Source organism: Globicephala melas, chromosome 1, assembly GCF_963455315.2.
Source record: "Globicephala melas chromosome 1, mGloMel1.2, whole genome shotgun sequence".
NCBI lineage: Eukaryota > Metazoa > Chordata > Mammalia > Artiodactyla > Delphinidae > Globicephala > Globicephala melas.
In genome coordinates, this window is record NC_083314.1 from 120,537,463 (window position 1) to 120,556,028 (window position 18,566).

General features: G+C 43.5%; 1 protein-coding gene across 3 annotated transcripts in view; it reads right to left on the reverse strand.

Annotated features, from left to right (window-relative positions):
- AK5 (adenylate kinase 5) overlaps positions 1-18,566 on the reverse strand; it is a 239,190-nt gene that overhangs the window by 2,933 nt on the left and 217,691 nt on the right. For all 3 annotated transcript variants that reach the window (XM_060304067.1, XM_030865986.2, XM_030865985.2), the window contains one exon: positions 14,173-14,361. In XM_060304067.1, coding sequence (XP_060160050.1) covers positions 14,173-14,361 — 189 coding nt within the window. The remainder of the gene's footprint in view (positions 1-14,172; positions 14,362-18,566) is intronic.

Genomic DNA, 18,566 nt, shown 5'->3' on the forward strand with positions numbered 1-18,566 from the left:
GGGTTGTGAGCTTGCTAAAATGCAGCTTTTTCATGCTTCATCTCCAGAGGTTCTCATTTGGTGAGTTTCGGCTGGGCCTTCTAATCCGCGAATTTAATCAAGTTCTACAAATGATTTTGATGTGGATCATCTCGGACCACACTTTGAGAAACTCTAGATGATTGCTTCAGTTCCTGTCTACCTTCTTTGTGCAGATGAGTTTTGATTTCACAACCCCTGGGATTCCAGAGGTAGAATGAATGCTCAAAAGGAAAAAAAAAAGTACACATTTAGGGACTTCCCTGGTGGTCCAGTGGGTAAGACTCCATGCTCCCAATGCAAGGGGGCCCGGGTTCAATCCCGGGTCAGGGAATTAGATCCCACATGCCACAACTAAGAGTTCGCACGCCACAACAAAGATCCCATGTGCAACTAAGACCCGGCACAGCCAGATAAAAAAAAAAAGTAAATGTTTAAATATCCTAGAAAATAGATAATAACGATGTTTGTAGAAGCATTGTTTGTAGTAGTCCCAAACCGGAAAAAGTGCAAATGTCCATCAGCAGTAGATGGATAAATAAATTGTGGCATAGTCATATAATGGAATACTATAGTAATGGAAAAAACAAACTACAGCTACATCCAGCAACGTGGATTAATCTCACAAGGTTGAGGGAAAGAAACAAATTGAAAAAATATGCATTTAGTACGATTCAATTTATATGAAGTTCAAAAATGAGCAAAGCTAAATTATATCGATTAGGGATCCATACACAGATGATAAAACCACAGTGAACCAGGGAAATAATTATAAAAGTCAGGATGGTGGTTACTTCCTGGGGAGAAGAAGGGAGATTTGATTGGGAGGGAGAGACATGTGGCAGAGCTTCTGTGACTGTCTGCTGTTTCTTGACCTGCATGGTGATTACACGGTGTTCATTTTATAATTCTTCAAATTTTACATATAACTTTTACACATTCCTGTATGTATGCTGTATCTCACAAGGAAAAAATAAAACCTAAAAACATTTTTTCAGCTTCTACCCCTCTTCCCCATAAACGTATCATACTTGATCCTTACAGGAGGGTTAAAGAGCAACCCGCAGTTGGTTTGTCTCCCTGGCTGGCGGCTCTCCATCTTGGGGGCAGGGACGTTGCTGTTTTCTGTCCCTCATAGCACCTTGCTTGTTGCTTTACCTCTTCTTCTTTTCCCTTTCAACCAACAAACATCTTCTGGGTGCCAACAATATATTACATGCTGGAGAAACCACGGTGAAATGGACATAATGGTCCTGCTCTCAAGGAGCTCACAGCTCAAGGGTAAAGACAAACAACAGGAATTCACGCTGTTGTCAGGTAAGCACAGGAGCTCTGGATAAAGGGATACTTTACACCATCTTGGGAGGGCAGGAAGCTTCCTGAGGAAAGCTGTCGTCGTCATCATCATCATTAAAAATAATACACTTTACTACTAATGAAGCATAAGTGCTATTTTTTTCACTTCCACCCTTGCTTTACTTTCTCGCTTCCTTTTCTCCCCTCCCTCCTGCCCTCTCTTAATCCCGTCCATTCCTCCATCCCTGCTTTGCTCACTCCCTCACTCCCTACTGGGCTCCCTCCATCTATCACACCGTCCCTTTTCTGCTCCTCTCTCATTCCCTCTCCTCTCACTTGCTCCCTTCTTCCAACCCCTGCTCCATCCTCCCCTCCTCCCTAGCACAAGTGCTTTTAAACAAACAGGTAATTCTAACAATGATCTTAGGTGACAGGTATTGTTATCCCCATTTCACAGATGATGAAACTCAGGTCCTGAAAGATGAATTAAATTTCCCAAGGTCATACAGCTAAGCAAGTGTCAGACACCTGGTTCAAACCCAGGTCTCTGACTCCAAAGTCCTTGTACGTGTTGACTACATCCTTGTATATTACATCCACCAGTTCAAAATAGCTGGATGGTTGAACTTAGTGGGAGTAGCAAGGAGTGAAGCTGGAATAATAAAAAGAGGTTGACTATAAAGAGGCTAATAGACTATTATATAAGAATAATGGGGAGTCGGGTAATGGTTTTTAAGGAATAGGTTGACATAATCAAACAGAAACATTTGTTTCCTCAGAGATTGGCTCTAAATAGGTATCTAGAAAGTATCCTCTAGATATCCAGTGATCCTACTCCTGGGCATATATTTGGAGAAAACTATAATTCGAAAAGATACATGCACCCCAATGTTCACAGCAGCATTATTTACAATAGTCAAGACATGGAAGCAACCTAAGTGTCCATTGACAGATGAATGGATAAAGAAGATGTGGTACATATATACAATGGAATATTACTCAACCATTAAAGAAGAGTGAAATAATGCCATTTGCAGCAACATGGATGGACCTAGAGATTATAAGTGAAGTAAGTCAGAGAAAGACAAATATCATATGATATCGCTTATATGTAGAATCTAAAAAAAAATGATGCAAATGAACTTATTTACAAAACAGAAATAGACTCATAGACATAGAAAATAAATTTACGGCTACCAAAGGGGAAAGGCACGGGGGAGGGATAAATTAGGAGTTTGGGATTAAAATATACGCACTGCCTTATGTAAAGTAGATAACCAGGGACTTCACTGGTGGTCCAGTGGTTAAGAATCCATCTTGCAATGCAGGGGACCCTGGTTCGATCCCGGGTCAGGGAACTAAGATCCCACATGCCGTGGGGCAACTAAGCCCTCATGCTGCAACTACTGAGCCCAGGTGTCACAACTAGAGAGCCTGTGTGCCACAACTAGAGAGAAGCCCACGCACCACAATGAAGAGCTCACATGCTGCAACGAAAGATCCCGTGTGCCGCAACTAAGACCCAAAGCAGCCAATAAATAAATAAATATTTTTAAAAATTAAAAAAATAAAATAGATAACCAACAAGGACCTACTGTATAGCACAGGGAACTATACTCAATATCTTGTAATAACCTATAATGGAAAAGAATCTAAAAAATGAATATAAATATATATGTATAACAATCACTTTGCTGTACACCTGAAACTAACACAACATCGTAAATCAACTATATTTCAATTAAAAAAAAAAAGTACCCTCATTTTCCCATTCCTTCTTCACTTTCCTCACAGAAACAGGCTATTGTAGGAGCAGAAACACACTCTTGGAGCCCATTTTCTGACCCACTATCTGGACTTTATAGAAAGATATGGATTCTCTCTTGTAAAAGCTGGGCAACTTGGTTTCAGAAACAAGGGCTAATGAGCACAAGCATCTGAAGTGCGACACTTGATACTTTCTGACGTCTGAGACTGGGAGGCAGAAGGCTTTGCAGCGGGATCTTGTCAATCAGGCCAAGGCTGATGTTTGGGGGAAGCTGCAAGCTGGGTTGAGGGAGTGAGTCATGCCCTGGAGCTTTAGCTGAGCCATCTCCCGCTTCTATTTCCATCCAAAACCTCCCTCTTCATTTTGCTTTGTGGCTTAAATCCAGGCCTTTATTTATTTAATTAAATAAAAGAAAGCTGCTCATTGCCATCCAGAGTCACGTGCTGTGGTGTGTGCCTCTGTGGAGCCTAAGGACGTGAGGAGATTTCAAGACAGAATCAAATAATGAGACTTTCTAGATGCAAAAAGCAGCCTTTGACTTGGGTGAGTGGGAAATATATGAAGTTAATCTGAGACCCTCATTGGGCCCAAGAAGCAGAATTCTGAGAACAAAAATTGCGAGGCAATGAGATAACATCTTTCTTCTTATAGAAGCTCTGTGTGTGTGGGCGGGGGGAGGGGAAGGTATAGACTGGATTTTTATGGAGCAAAAGAGAGCCCAACTGAACTGAGTGGGATCAAAGCCCTCTGTCTACTCTCCAGATTTCTCCTTCAGTTCTTCAGAGATGACCTGATCATTTCCTGAATCTCATCTAATTCCCACATGGGGAATATTTTAAGAGAACAACAAGTGGTTTTTATATTTTCATATCTAACTGTGGAACTCATAGGAAATGGAAAAGAACCAACTTCCTAAGTGCTTTCTAAGCTATAGGAGCTATTCTTAGTGCTTACAACTTGAGCAAATTTAAATGAGCTTACAAGGTGCTAGTGTTTAGTCCTTGATGAACAGATAAGAATCCTGTGTAATTAGCATACTAATTGTACAGTGTGAAGAGAACTTCCTCAGCAATTGTGCAAACTCGAAAATAAGGTGTCCTCCCACATACGGTAAGTTTTCACCCCATAATCAATGTGATAATATTAATTTACAGCAACCCTTTTTTCCCATGAAGAGTAAAAGTAAGCTTCATGATCTTTTCCCAAAGGATCTCCAATTCTGAATCAGCAGAGTCAGAATGTATAAGGTTTTCATATATTTAATTTAATTGAAAACCAGGTGAGTGGATTTGCTTCTGACTTGAAGAATTTATCACTTTTGGTCTGAGACTTGATATAAAATCCTGCAGTAAGTGATACCCTGATCAATATACAAAAGATTTTTTTAAATAAATAAACTAAAGGCAAGTGAACAGGAAATATGATTAAATTTCTGAGGTTTCACCTGACTTCTGGAAGGAAAAGTAGAGCAGTCAGAGATAGTATTTCTGCCCAGCCATCAGCAGAACAGATTGCAAATTAGGAAAGTAGTTACACCACCTTGGGAATTGCACGTTTTGTCTACTCTTTAGTTCCTTGAATTTATGAACCGTAAAACAGTTGGCTGGGGCATATACCCTGAGAAAACCATAATTCAAAAAGAGTCATGTTGGGCTTCCCTGGTGGTGCAGTGGTTGGGAGTCCGCCTACCGATGCAGGGGACACGGGTTCGTGCTCCGGTCCGGGAAGATCCCACATGCCGCAGAGCAGCTGGGCCCGTGAGCCATGGCCGCTGAGACTGAGTGTCCGGAGCCTGTGCTCCGCAACGGGAGAGGCCACAACAATGAGAGGCCCGCGTACCACAAAAACAAAAACCAAAAAAAAAACAGGGTCATGTACCACAATGTTCATTGCAGCTCTATTTACAATAGCCCGGACATGGAAGCAACCTAAGTATCCATAGACAGATGAATGGATAAAGAAGATGTGGGACATATATACAATGGAATATTAGCCATAAAAAGAAACGAAACTGAGTTATTTGTAGTGAGGTGGATGGACCTAGAGACTGTCATACAGAGTGAAGTAAGTCAGAAAGAGAAAAACAAATACTGTATGCTAACACAAATATATGAAATCTAAAAAAAAAAAAAAGCTTCCGAAGAACCTAGGGGCAGGACAGGAATAAAGATGCAGATGTAGAGAATGGACTTGAGGACATGGGGAGGGGGAAGGGTAAGCTGGGACGAAGTGAGAGAGTGGCATGGACATATATACTTTACCAAATGTAAAATAGATAGCTATTGGGAAGCAGCCGCGTAGCACAGGGAGATCAGCTCAGTGCTTTGTGACCACCTAGAAGGGTGGGATAGGGAGAGTGGGAGGGAGACGCAAGAGGGAATAGCTATGGGAACATATGTATATGTATAGCTGATTCACTTTGTTATAAAGCAGAAACTAACACACCATTGTGAAGCAATTATACTCCAATAAGGATGTTAAAAAAAAAAAAAAAAAAACAGTTGGCTGGGGCTTCCCCAGTGGCGCAGCGGTTGAGAGTCCGCCTGCCGATGCAGGGGACACGGGTTCCAGCCTTGGTCTGGGAAGATCCCACATACCGCGGAGCAACTAGGCCCCTGGGCCACAGCTACTGAGCCTGCGCGTCTGGAGCCTGTGCTCCGCAACAAGAGAGGCCGCGCCAGTGAGAGGCCCGCGCACCGCGATGAAGAGTGGCCCCCGCTCGCCGCAACTGGAGAGAGCCCTCGCACAGAAACGAGGACCCTACACAGCCAAAAATAAATAAATAAATAAAATTTTTTTTAAAAAAACAAAAAACAGTTGGCTGGTTCAAACACTGCCCAGATGGAGTGTTTTTCCTGAATTTTCCTACACTGTTCAAAACATTGCTTGAGTTTCATTGGCGCCATGGGGCTCCTGGGAAAAAACCAAGCTGCTATTGAGTGTTTTATGATGATTGTGTGGGTGTTGGCCACCTTTTTCCTCTTCTAACCCAGTCCTCTGTTCAACCAGACAGAGCCCCACACCACAGGGATCCCTCACAGCCAGAGGAGAGCGTGGTGCCCAGCCATGGCCAAGCCCTTCACATGCAGCACTTGTGCATGTCTCTGGACAATCATTAGATGCGCTTTTCCAAAGTCGGGGTCATGGAAAAGGCTGCCCCTGGGGAGTTGTCCATTTCAGAGATCTGGTCAGGCCACACATTACTCCTCACTCTCAAGGCCTTAGAAAGAAGGAGGACTATGTACACCTTTACTTTAGAGAGCTTTAAGGACAAGCTTTAGCAAAAATACAAGGATGATTCATAATCTGCACATTAATGATGGTTCTATACGCAGGACTTCCCAAAGTACCAGCAGTTTGTCCATTTAAAATGTTACCTGCTACTCCCTTTCCTTCTTTCTCTTCCTCTCAATTCTGTCTGTAGTTCAAATTTGACTAACATCTTCTCACAGACATGAAAAAACAAAAAACTGTCCTTTCTTAAAGTGACTTTTCTAAAACAGATCTGATCAGCCATGTCCCTGCTTGAAATTAGTGGTTCCCTTCATTACTTGCAGTACTTAGTTCAAACTTTCTAGAAGAGGCTAGAACTATCCAGGATACAGTAAACACTAGCCACAGGTGGCTACTGAACACTTGAAATGTGGCTAGTATAAATGAGGAATTAAGTTTTTGATATTCTATAATTAAAGTGAATCTAACTTTTAAAACTAATATTTGACTCAATTATTGGAACATTAAAAAATATATTTGGGGCTTCCCTGGTGGCGCAGTGGTTGAGAGTCCGCCTGCCGATGCAGGGGACACGGGTTCATGCCCTGGTCCAGGAAGATCCCACATGCCACGGAGCGGCTGGGCCTGTGAGCCATGGCCGCTGAGCCTGCACGTCCGGAGCCTGTGCTCCGCAACGGGAGAGGCCACAACAGTGAGAGGCCCACATACCACCAAAAAAAAAAAAAAAAAATATATATATATATATATATATATTTGAACAAGTTGGGTATGTGAAATCTACCTTTTCAACTGGAAATTTTATGAGATATAAATACCATTCTAGTATTTCTGATGAAAATTTAGAATCTGAATTGAGATATGCTTAAATACCAGATTTTGAAGACATAGATTGAAAAAAGAATATAAAACCATCTCATTAATGATTTTTTATATTGATTACATGTTAAAATGATAACATTTAGGCTATATTAGGTTAAATAAAATATATTGTTAAATTAATCTCACTTGTTTCTTTTTACTTTTTTTTGGTTAATGCGACTGCTAGGAAATTGTAAATCACCTATTTGGCCCAGATTATATCTCTGTTGGACAATGCTGATCTAGAATATTTATTGTATGAAGGAGGAATGAAGCCTCTACTTTGCTTTTTAGTCAAGTCTTCGCATGATCCAACAATTCCACTTCTGGGTATTTACCCGAAGAAAACAAAAACACTAATTTGAAAACATATATGCATCATTATTCACGATAGCCAAGATACGGAAGCAAACTTAACGTCCACCAGTAGATGAATGGATAAAGAAGATGTGGTACATAAACAATGGAATACTACTCAGCCATAAAAAGAATGAACTCTTGCCATCTGTGACAACATAGATGGATCTAGAGGATATTATGCTAAGTGAAATAAGACAGAGAAAGACAAATACCGCATGATCTCATTTATATGTGGAATCTAAGAAACAAAACAAGCAAACAAAACAATAAAAACAGACTCATAGACACAGAGAGAAAATGGGTGGTTGTCAGAAGGGAGGGGAAGGGGGTTTTGGGAGGTTGGCCCAAATTGGTGAAGGAGATTAAGAGACACACACTTCCAGTTATAAAATAGATAAGTCATGGGGATGTGATATACAGCCTAAGGAATATGGTCAACAATACTGTAGTAACTTGGTAAGGGGACAGATGGTCACTAGATTCATTATGGTGATCATTTTGTAATGTATTTGAATTTCAAATCACTATGTTGTACACCTGAAACTAACGTTATATTGTGGCTACTAGAAAATTTAAAATTACACATACGGCTCACATTTAATTTCCATTGGATGGCACTGGGGTAGAAGGAACAGAGTTATGTGTTCTTGAGAAAAACAAGGAACAGCGGTACATAAAAAATACAGCAAACGTTCCTGAGTTAAAAAAAACTGTCATGCCATTGAAAATCAGACCTATATCTGGACTCCAGTTTTAAATTACACAGAAAAACATTAAAATTTTTTCTTTAAAGATACTAGTTGAAAAAAGTTTACTTCCAAATTTGTTTTTGCCTTTCTTCCAGCACACTAAATGCTTCAAAACAACGGGGCAACGTTTACTGACTTGCCGTAGAGAAATACTGTGACCTAAATTTTATATACAGTGAAACGGTTATTTGTGTAACAAACCACCATAGTGACATTCTCAGGTATTCGTGGAGAGATTGAACTAAAAATTAGGTCAAGAGTTATTTTAGCCAACTGAAAGAAGAATTTGAGTACAGAGAATTCAAGGTATAAAAGTAATCTGAGTTTTTCCTTGCCTTGTGCTAGACTCCTATCTTAGGAACGCACTTGGCTAAGGGCTATCAAGTGGATGTTGCATCCAAGGGGTAAAATTTGATTCGATGCTGCCTTCTGCTTCCACTCCTTTCATGGAAGTTGCAGCAACTACATTTCTCATTCTTGATCCCTCAGTTCACAGGAAGTCTCCTGCCAGGTTGGATGACTACCCAGAACAATAAATGGGTACAGCTGTATTTTGGGACTTACTAAAAATGACTAAGCTATTTATGAAGTTGGGACACTGCAGCAGAAGAACTGTTGAACGAATAACTTATTTTCTCCTTTACAAAAGCCAAGTTGCCAAGGAACTGGATTTTCTGCATCTGTTGAATGCATGTTTAATGAGTCATTGGCCTCTCTTTTTATGTTTTAAATTGATTAAGACTAATAAATAACCTAGGGATGGATATCATCTGTTACCAGGACCACTTCCTCTATGGCCTGGGGGTATTTCTGGGCTTATGATGCCATGAGCAAAAAGTATATTAAAAAATCAAGAGGGCCTCGCTGGTGGCGCAGTGGTTAAGAATCCACCTGCCAATGCAGGGGACACAGGTTCGAGCCCTGGTTCGGGAAGATCCCACATGCTGTGGAGCAACTAAGCCTGTGCACCACAACTACTGAGTCTACACTCTAGAGCCCACGAACCACAACTATGAGCCCGTGTGCCACAACTACTGAAGCCCGCGCGCCTAGAGCCCATGCTCTGCAACAAGAGAAGCCACCGCTGTGAGAAGCCCCCGCACCACAACGAAGAGTAGCCCCTGCTCACTGCAACTAAGGAAAGCCACGCACAGCTTGCACAGCAACGAAGAAACAAAGCAGCCGAAAATAAATAAATAAAATAAATAAATTTATTTTAAAAAAATGAAGAAACACAAATGTAAGAAAATATATCAAATGTTCATTAATTGTTATCTTTGGGTTGAAGATTTCTGGATAATTTTTATCTTTATGCTCTTAAATTTTCTAGTTTCTTTTTTTTAAGTAGTTGTTACTTTTATCCTTAGCAAAAGGAGAGGTTTTAAATATCAATTTATACACTTCTGTACATGTCACTTGAGGAAGCTATTTCTGGAATTTCTCCCAGTTCACAAGATCTTCTCTTCTGGAAATTCCTTGTTCTCCCCTCAGTTTTTAGGGAAGAGTCCCAGGCAACCATGCAACCATGTTTTTATTAGTCAGGTCTTCATTCAAATGCTACCTCCTTAGAGACTTTCCAAGCACCTGTCTAAAGTCCCCACGCCTAACAAGTCACTCTGTTTTGTCTTATTCATAGAGCTAATCCTATTAGCAATTATTTTACTTCCTTGTCTACTGCTCTTCTCTTTTCAGTGAGGGACTTTGTCTTGTTTATTGCTGTGTCTCCACACGTGCTATGCACTCAATAGAACAGCCACAACAAGTGAAAAAAAGCCCCACGTGACCCCGTCTGCCTGGCCATAGCTGATAGGACCAGGGACTGGAGCAAAACAAGGCCAATCAGAATACTTCTCTCTGGAATTTGGAGCTGTTGTGGTAACATGAACATGGAAGCTGCACGTTTGCCATATTCTAGCTTCTGGGCCAGAGAAAGAGAAAAATCAAGATGAGAGAGAGAAGGAGGGAAAGACAGGTGTGAAGAGCATAGGGAAGCCTGGTCCCACGGGCTTCCTGGACCTGCTGCATTTCAGCCTCGGTTCACATAACCTTACAAGTAAGCTCCGTGTTTCAGGTCAGGCTGGCTAGGGTTGGTGCCTCTTACCTACAACCTCATGAATATACCTGTGGTCACCATCATGCTTTAAAAATTCATAGCCAAAATATTTGAAGGAAATAATCCAGAATGTTTGCCTCTGAGTGATGGGACTACCTAGTTTTCTATATTTTCTAAAACAAGTCTGTGTTACTTTTATGATTACAAATATATGTTTTATGTTTTTTGTTTTTTTTCCCTGAGAAGCATGGAGTGACAGACCTAGGGTATTCCAGGAGATCCCATTCTGTCCATCCATTTTATTCTGCTGAGAGGTTTAGCTGTGAAATGACTCACCAAGTTCCCAAAGCTCATTCACACCACTGTGGCTTGGGTTTTCTTATACCCAGGCCAGTATTCTCTCTACCAGGCAACCTCTGGACAATTATTGTGCTGTTCACTTCAAAATGCTACATTTCAATTATTTCTTCAATAATAAATTCTCTCCCTCAAGGTGAAAAAAGCTTTCTCTTACAGGTCAACTCTAGTGAGTTGTGTGTGACTACCTGTATTGCTGTGTTGAGAGTTTCTGAGGCATCCAGACTGGGTAGGAAGGTAAGTACCACAGCTGACGAATGATGTCTGCCCTGAGTGCAAGGAGGAATGGAGTGACAGGGATGAAAGTTCTAATTCTTTCTTAGATGCAGCGCAAAGCTGGCGTTGTGAGAGAGGAAAACGGAAGGTCAGGGGATCCATTTGGATCACATATACTTCTATCCCTTGGTTTATGTTACAAGAATTTCTAACTTTATTGTATGATGATGGCATAACAAAGACAAAGAATAAGGCAATGGCTATATAAGTTTTGCTTTGCTTTTTTATTACTTTTGTTTGAAATTTCATTGCACTTTTCTAGCTAGTTGGAGGCCAAAAGGGCTGATTATCATTAGGCAGTAAATGTGTCAGGGGATGGATCGACCGTAAGCATAACTGGGCAACACAGGTCTGAGGGAAGTGCTTTTGGAGGGTCCTGTGTTTCTGGGCTGGACCACTGGGCAGCTCTAATTCCTAAAGAAATCTCACTAGCTACTGATCCATATCACTTGCATCTTGAAGTGCATTCACCAGCCCCATCTAGTTTAAGAAATTTTCTTGGGCTTCCCTGGTGGTGCAGTGGTTGAGAGTCTGCCTGCCGATGCAGGGGACACGGGTTCGTGCCCCGGTCCGGGAAGATCCCACACGCCGCGGAGCGGCTGGGCCCGTGAGCCATGGCCGCTGAGCCTGCGTGTCCGGAGCCTGTGCTCCGCGACGGGAGAGGCCACAACAGTGAGCTAAACATATATGCATCATTATTCACGATAGCCTTAAACAATATCACGATATTCCTTATTTCCATGAGCCACCATTCATTTTCGCGTACCGCAAAAAAAAAAAAATTTGCCAAGTGGATCATACATGTTACCTCACCACAGACCCAACAGCCAGCATCTCCAAAATGGGGGGTGGGGTGGAGCTGCAGAGATGAGCCGCGTGGGACGGGAAACTCCCTTTCCCATTAACTTAGATATTAAATTTCTAAGGAGGATTCCAGAAATCAGCTTTGTCTGAGAACTTGCTTACCCCCGCATGCACGTGCCAATCATTTGTGAGTGTGTAGAATTCAGGTTGGAATAATGCAGTATAGAGGTAAAAGGGCTTTTCTGACTCTGAATTACTTAGGGACTTTTCTCACCTCTGCAAATCTTGAAAGTGGAAGGTAATTTCCATGTGTGTTCTAGGCGGCACGAAGGGTGGAAATCACCAATCCAGGAAAGGCCTCTGCCACCTGAATTCTGAATTCTTAAGACCCTGCTCTTACATAGTGCACTTTTTGTTTGCTTGTTTCTAAACATCTAGGTCTTTGTTTTATGTAGCAACCGGAGGTTACATGAAGTACAGCAAATAGGATTCGTCTTGCTCATCAAGTCCTAGCAGTTGGAAGTAGCTGCCTGGCGCGCTGTGCTAACAACATCATGAGGCCACGTCTGGGTCTTGAGGAAAGCACCACGATGCTGTAGCAGTGTCTGCTGTGGGTGCAGAAGGCGGGGATGATAGCTCTCATGTCACATACATAACACCTCTGAGTTAAATCATGGAGCACCTTTCAGATTCGACACAGGGCTAAGTTCGTAGGAGTCTGGAAAATGGACCATTAACAGGCTCAGAAGATAAGAATTCATTATCAGTGGTTTTCCCCAAGGAATGGATCATGTAGCTGTCTCCGAGACAAGTTTGATATTGATTGACTCGTGTCTCCTTGTAACTTCCTGGGAAAAGCAGATAGTAGCTGTTCACTCTCTCTCCTCTGCATTGGGTCCTCAGGGTTTGGTTCCTGCATACTCCCCAGCCTCCCAGTGGTCTCCTGGCCTGACCTTCTTGGGACCCATTCTCCACAAGGCTGATGGAGGGAGCTTTCTAAATGGAAGCCCTGACTATGTCTGTCCCCTTTGGTAGTTCCCATCATCATCCTCAGGATAATTATTGGCTCCTATGATTGGTTCATCTTGATCTGGTCCTTGCTTGCCTCTCCACCTCCACCTCTTGTCGCTTGTTTCCTTGGCACTATATGTCACAGCCAAGCTCCTTCTGTGTGAGGTTCTGTGTGAGGTGCTCTGCTCCCCGTACGGCACCTGCACCTCGGGCTCAGCTTAGTTCTCCTCTGGTGAGCTTCCTCAGTGCCTTCTGTCTCCCCTCAGACCAGGTTAAAGGGCCCTTGGAACTCACTCTGTGCTTGCTTTGACCCCATATTGTGACCCCAGGCGTGTCTCTCTCCCCTACTAAACCCAAGGCTCTAGCAGGCAAGAACCACATCTTATCACCTGCATCCAAACCACCAGGGCAGTGGATGGTCCATAGGAGGTGCTTGAGACATAGTTATTAAATGAGTGAATGAATGGGGATTGGGTAGTTTTCCCAAATTCATGAACTTAACAGGGACTCAGCATGGATTAGCGCTCATGATCATTGAGTTGACACCACCCATTTCCTCATCGTTTCATCTCATCTGCTCTCCTGGCCCCATATGCTGCTTCTCCCAATAACACTAGTCATTGCAAGAAACTGAGGCAGCCAAGGGCCAATTATGAACTAGGCAAAAATCTAGAAATGCAAAGTTGTTGAATTTTAGATCCAGACGAGACCTTCTGGATCCTCCTGTGCAGCTGAGGTCTGGGAGGCAGAACTTATGCCTCATCCATGCCTCCCTCCCTCCCCCTCCCCTCCCCCTCCCCTCCCCCTCCCTCCCTCCCCCCGTCCCTCCCTCCTTCCCTCTCTCCCTCTTTCTTGGAAATAGGACCGGTTTCCAGCAACCATAATGGCATCTATGAACATTGTATAGCCAGCTTTTCATGGTCCATATGATGACATACAAAAGTGAAGAGAGGGCTTCCCTGGTGGCGCAGTGGTTGAGAGTCCGCCTGCCGATGCAGGGAACACGGGTTCGTGCCCTTGTGCGGGAAGATCCCACATGTCACAGAGCGGCTGGGCCCATGAGCCATGGCCGCTGAGCCTGCGCGTCTGGAGCCTGTGCTCCGCAACGGGAGAGGCCACAACACTGAGAGGCCCGCGTACCACAAAAAAAAAAAAAAAAAAAAAAAGTGAAGAGAGTAAGGGACCCACCCACAACAGTGAGAGGCCCGCGTACCACAAAAAAAAAAAAAAAAAAGTGAAGAGAGTAAGGGACCCATATTGGCCCAAATTGTGCAGCTATATGCAGTTCTAATTCCAAGATCCCTTAACCGAAATTTCCTATTTTTTTCTCTTTTTTTGAATAAAAAATGGGTGGCTGGTTCATTTTGGGGGGCTGTGAGGTGACTCACCTTACGTAGCTGTGTTTTTGTCTCATAGTAGGCGACCATAGGGATGGAGGCCCGGTAGTAGGTCTCAAGGCGCTTGGTGATAGCGGTTCTGTCGTCCGCGTGCGGGCTGCCCCCACTCCTCTGGAGAAGGCGGTTGGTCATGGTGTCTGCCGAGCAGTCCATACAGATCACCAAGCGAGGGTCTCCAATCTGGGGATGGGGAGGGGGCACAACATGCTCAGAAATTCCATTCAGCGAGGTTCTGGAAAGACCTGGGATCCCTAGTTCTTTACTTCTGCTTCCTCTCAGGGTCCCAGACCTACACTGTGGCAGAGTTGGGACAGGACATCACGGCTCCTTATTTCCATGTCAGCAGCTTTCCACAGGCTGCCTCAGAGCTGTCTCTTGTCCTCAGCTTTTAGGTCACCTCATGTAATGCAGGAATTGTATAGAATGCTACCCAATGCAGTCACAATCTGTCCTCCACACTAAGGGGAGGGGTGTGTGTGTGTTTGTGTGTGTGTGTGTGTGGTGTTTCCTGCTGGGAGCCCTGCCTGACCTACTGGGACAAGCTAATCACCTCTTTCTTTGTCCACCACTATATCTTACATGAGCCACCAGGAGCACAATGTGGCTGTGTCTGTACTACGTGGTGGTCAGTAGAGCATAATGGTTGAGCACACAAAGGTTCGAGTCAGGCAGCTGAGGGTCAAATCCTGGTGTGGTGACTTGTCTCCAAGATGGTCTTCATTGATTCATTACCTCCATGTACTTTAAGCTCTTCCCCCCATTGAGACATAGAGCCCATTCCTCTACCTCCTTGAATCTGAGCTGAACTGTAACTGACCAACAGAACATGGTGGAAATGATGCCACATGCTTTTATTATTTATTTATTAATTTTTAACACCTTTATTGGAGTATAATTGCTTTACAATGGTGTGTTAGTTTCTGCTGTATAACAAGAGTGAATCAGCTATACATATACATATATCCCCATATCTCCTCCCTCTTGCATCTCCCGCCCACCCTCCCTCTCCCACCCCTCTAGGTGGTCACAAAGCACCAAGCTGATCTCCCTGTGCTCTGTGGCTGCTTCCCACTAGCTATCTATTTTATATTTGTTAGTGTATATAAGTCCATGCCACTCTCTCACTTCGTCCCAGCTTACCCTTCCCCCTCCCTGTGTCCTCAAGTCCATTCTCTAGTAGGTCTGCATATTTATTCCCATCTTGCCCCTAGGTTCTTCATGACCATTTTTTTTTTTTAGATTCCAAATATATGTGTTAGCATACAGTATTTGTTTTTCTCTTTCTGACTTACTTCACTCTGTACGACAGTCTCTAGGTCCATCCACCTCACTACAAATAACTCAGTTTCATTTCTTTTTATGGCTGAGTAATATTCCATTGTATATATGTGCCACATCTTCTTTATCCATTCATCTGTCTATGGATACTTAGGTTGCTTCCATGTCCTGGCTATTGTAAAGCCACATGCTTTTAGAAGCAAGATCATAAGAAGTTTTGCAGTTCCTGCCTAGTCAACTGCCATCTAAGATGTCCAGTGACTCTGACTGCTAGGCTGGGAGGAAGCCCAAGCTAGCCACACAGAGAGGCCATGTGGACGGAGATGCCTGACCAGACCTTGGCTGTTGTAGACATCCCAGCCCCTGCTCCAGACATGTCTACTCAGCCTTACCAATTACCTGACTGCAGCTGAATAAAGGACCTCAAGCGAGAACCAGCCAGCTGAGCCCATCAACCCCCAGAACCCTATGAGAGAAAATAACAAATTGCTTCTTTAAGTTACCTGACTTCATCATTAACTAAAGGTGTCACTCAACTTCTCTGCACCCCCAACTTTCTCATTTGTTCAATGAGGATGATCACAGAATTGCTGTGAGGATTAAATACAATTAAATAAGGTAATGTAAGTAGATTTCTTGGCATATGGAAACACTTGGTAAGTATCAGTCACTATGTTATGTCCCCTATTGGGCTATGATCTCTTTGTGTGTAGGCGTTAGGAATGCTCAGTTCCTGATCCCAAGTCTTGTATATAGTAGGTAACAAAGAAATGTTTTCCTAAATGAGTGATAGTGTATGATCGGTAGTGTGTCTCTCCCTATCTCCCCATCCTTCCCTTAAAGTGTTCTTTTGCTTCTGATGTCTGTCTCTGGAGGATACCAACCTTGCCTCCACTACCAATCTCAACCCTGGATCAAAAGAAATTGTTGCTCTCTTCTGATCTTGCAATGTAAACGAAAGTTTACCGCCCCACTGTGGAAAGCGCCTGGGAGGGATGGGAACAAAGTCAGGGTAGGGGAGGACTTTAAGACAACATGCAGAGCCGTTAAGTTGTCAGTAAGTGCTGTTCAATGATTTATCTACCCCCTCTGAAGGATGTACTTTAAGAAACAAAGTGGAAAAATTCTCCAAAATCTAGAAGAGTGAAATAAGCCTCTGGAACATGTCATCTAACTCTTCTGTCTTTATTAATTGAAAGAAAAAAAAAAAAAAAAAAGAGCATTTGAGCAGTAAGAAAGCTGGGTGAAAGTTTAGAAGACAATGACCCTTGTCCACCAGCAGAGGGCGAGCTTGGGAGGCAGCCTAGGGCTCAGTTACAGAGTTTGGCTCCTGGAGCAGTTTCCGGTCGGGGTTGTGTTTGGAGACTAGGCGAGTTTTCTTACTGTGGCGGTTTTCAGGGCACTTGTGAGGACACGGATGACAATTCAGGGACTCATTCAGGTACAAACAGAGATAATGTGTGTCTGAGCAGGAGCTGGCAGTAAATGAACCGAAATAAGTGCAGGACAGAGAGGGAGCTTCCACCTTGATTCTCAAAGTGTGGGCTGTGAACCAGCCGCACAGGCTTCATCTGGGAGCTTGTTAGAAATGCAGATGCTCAGGCACCATCCTCGACCTGCTGACTCTGGATTTTAAGAAGATCCCCAGGTGATTCTTCACAAAATAATACCTTGAGAAGCTGCTCTCCTGCCAAGATTGGGGTTTGACCTAACCTATTTCTCCTGGAGTCAGCACTCCCTTCCTACATAAAAAGCTGTCAAGCGGCCATTCCATTTGGAAGTGGCCTGTACCACTGATTCTTTTTTTTTTTTTAATTAATAGATTTTAAGTTTTAGGTTTACGGGAAAATTGAGCAGATAGTACAGAAAGTTACCATATAATTCCCCTCCCCTGGTTTCCCCTATGATGTCTTTAGGGTGGTACATTTGTTACAATTAATGAAACAATACTGAAGCATTAACTGAAGTCCATAGTTGACATTAAAGTTCATCCTTTGTGTTGTACATTCTATGGGTTTTGACAGTTGCATCATGTCATGGTCCACCATTATAGCATAATACGTAATACTTTCACCCCTCTGAAAATCTCCTGTGCTCTTCCTATCCATTCCTCCCTCTCTCTCTTCCCTAACCCTGGCAACTACTGATCATTTTTTTTTTTACTGTTTCTATAGAATTGCCTTTCCCAGAATATCACAGTGTTGAACTCATCCAGTGTGTAGCCTTTTCAGACTGGCTTCTTTCACTTAGCAATATGCGTTTAAGTTTCTTCCATGTCCTTTCATGGCTTCGGAGGTCATTTCTTCCACCGATGCTTTTAACACCTATAAGTTTTTGAAATGTTTGAGTGAAATACCATTCAATCATTTTTCAAAACGCTTTGATATATTTCTTTAGAAAGTCCCTTGGAGTAGCTCTGCCTTTTTTCCCTGGACCATGGTTAGCCTCTAACACAGCGGTCCCCAACCTTTTTGGCACCAGGGATGCATTCGTGGAAGACAATTTTTCCACAGACACGTGGGGCGGAGGGAGGGGAATGGTTTAGGCGGTAATAAGAGCGACGGGGAGCCATGGGGGGCGATGGGGAGAGGCAGATGAAGCTTCGCTCGCTCACCCGCCACTCACCTCCTGCTGCGTGGCCCGGTTCCTAAGAGGTTGAGGACCCATACCAGTCTGCGTCCTGGGGGCTGGGGACCCCTGCTCTAACATCCCGTGGAGGGGAGAACAGAGAACTCTGTCCTTGTCTGGATGAGTCACAGAGACTTGGGGACAACTCCATGTCCCCAGCACTCCCCTGCTGGCTCCCTGGAATTCTGCCACTGCAGTGCTGGGCTCTTCATGGCCTTTGGGTATTCAGGGGACCCTTACTAGAGCACAAGTGCCCTTGGGAGGGCATTGAGATATGTAAGAACATTTCAGCAGCGGGCGCACTGTGCCATCGCTCTAACCGCTGTGGGGAGCAAATGGAGGCCCACAGAGGTTAACTTGCCCCAGATCACTGAGGACTAGTTAGTGACAGTCCTGAGCCAGCTGCATGTAACTCCAAAGCCTGGTGACTTCACCCTAGTGGAGGGTGCCAGAGCCTTCAGAATGGGACTCAGGCCAGA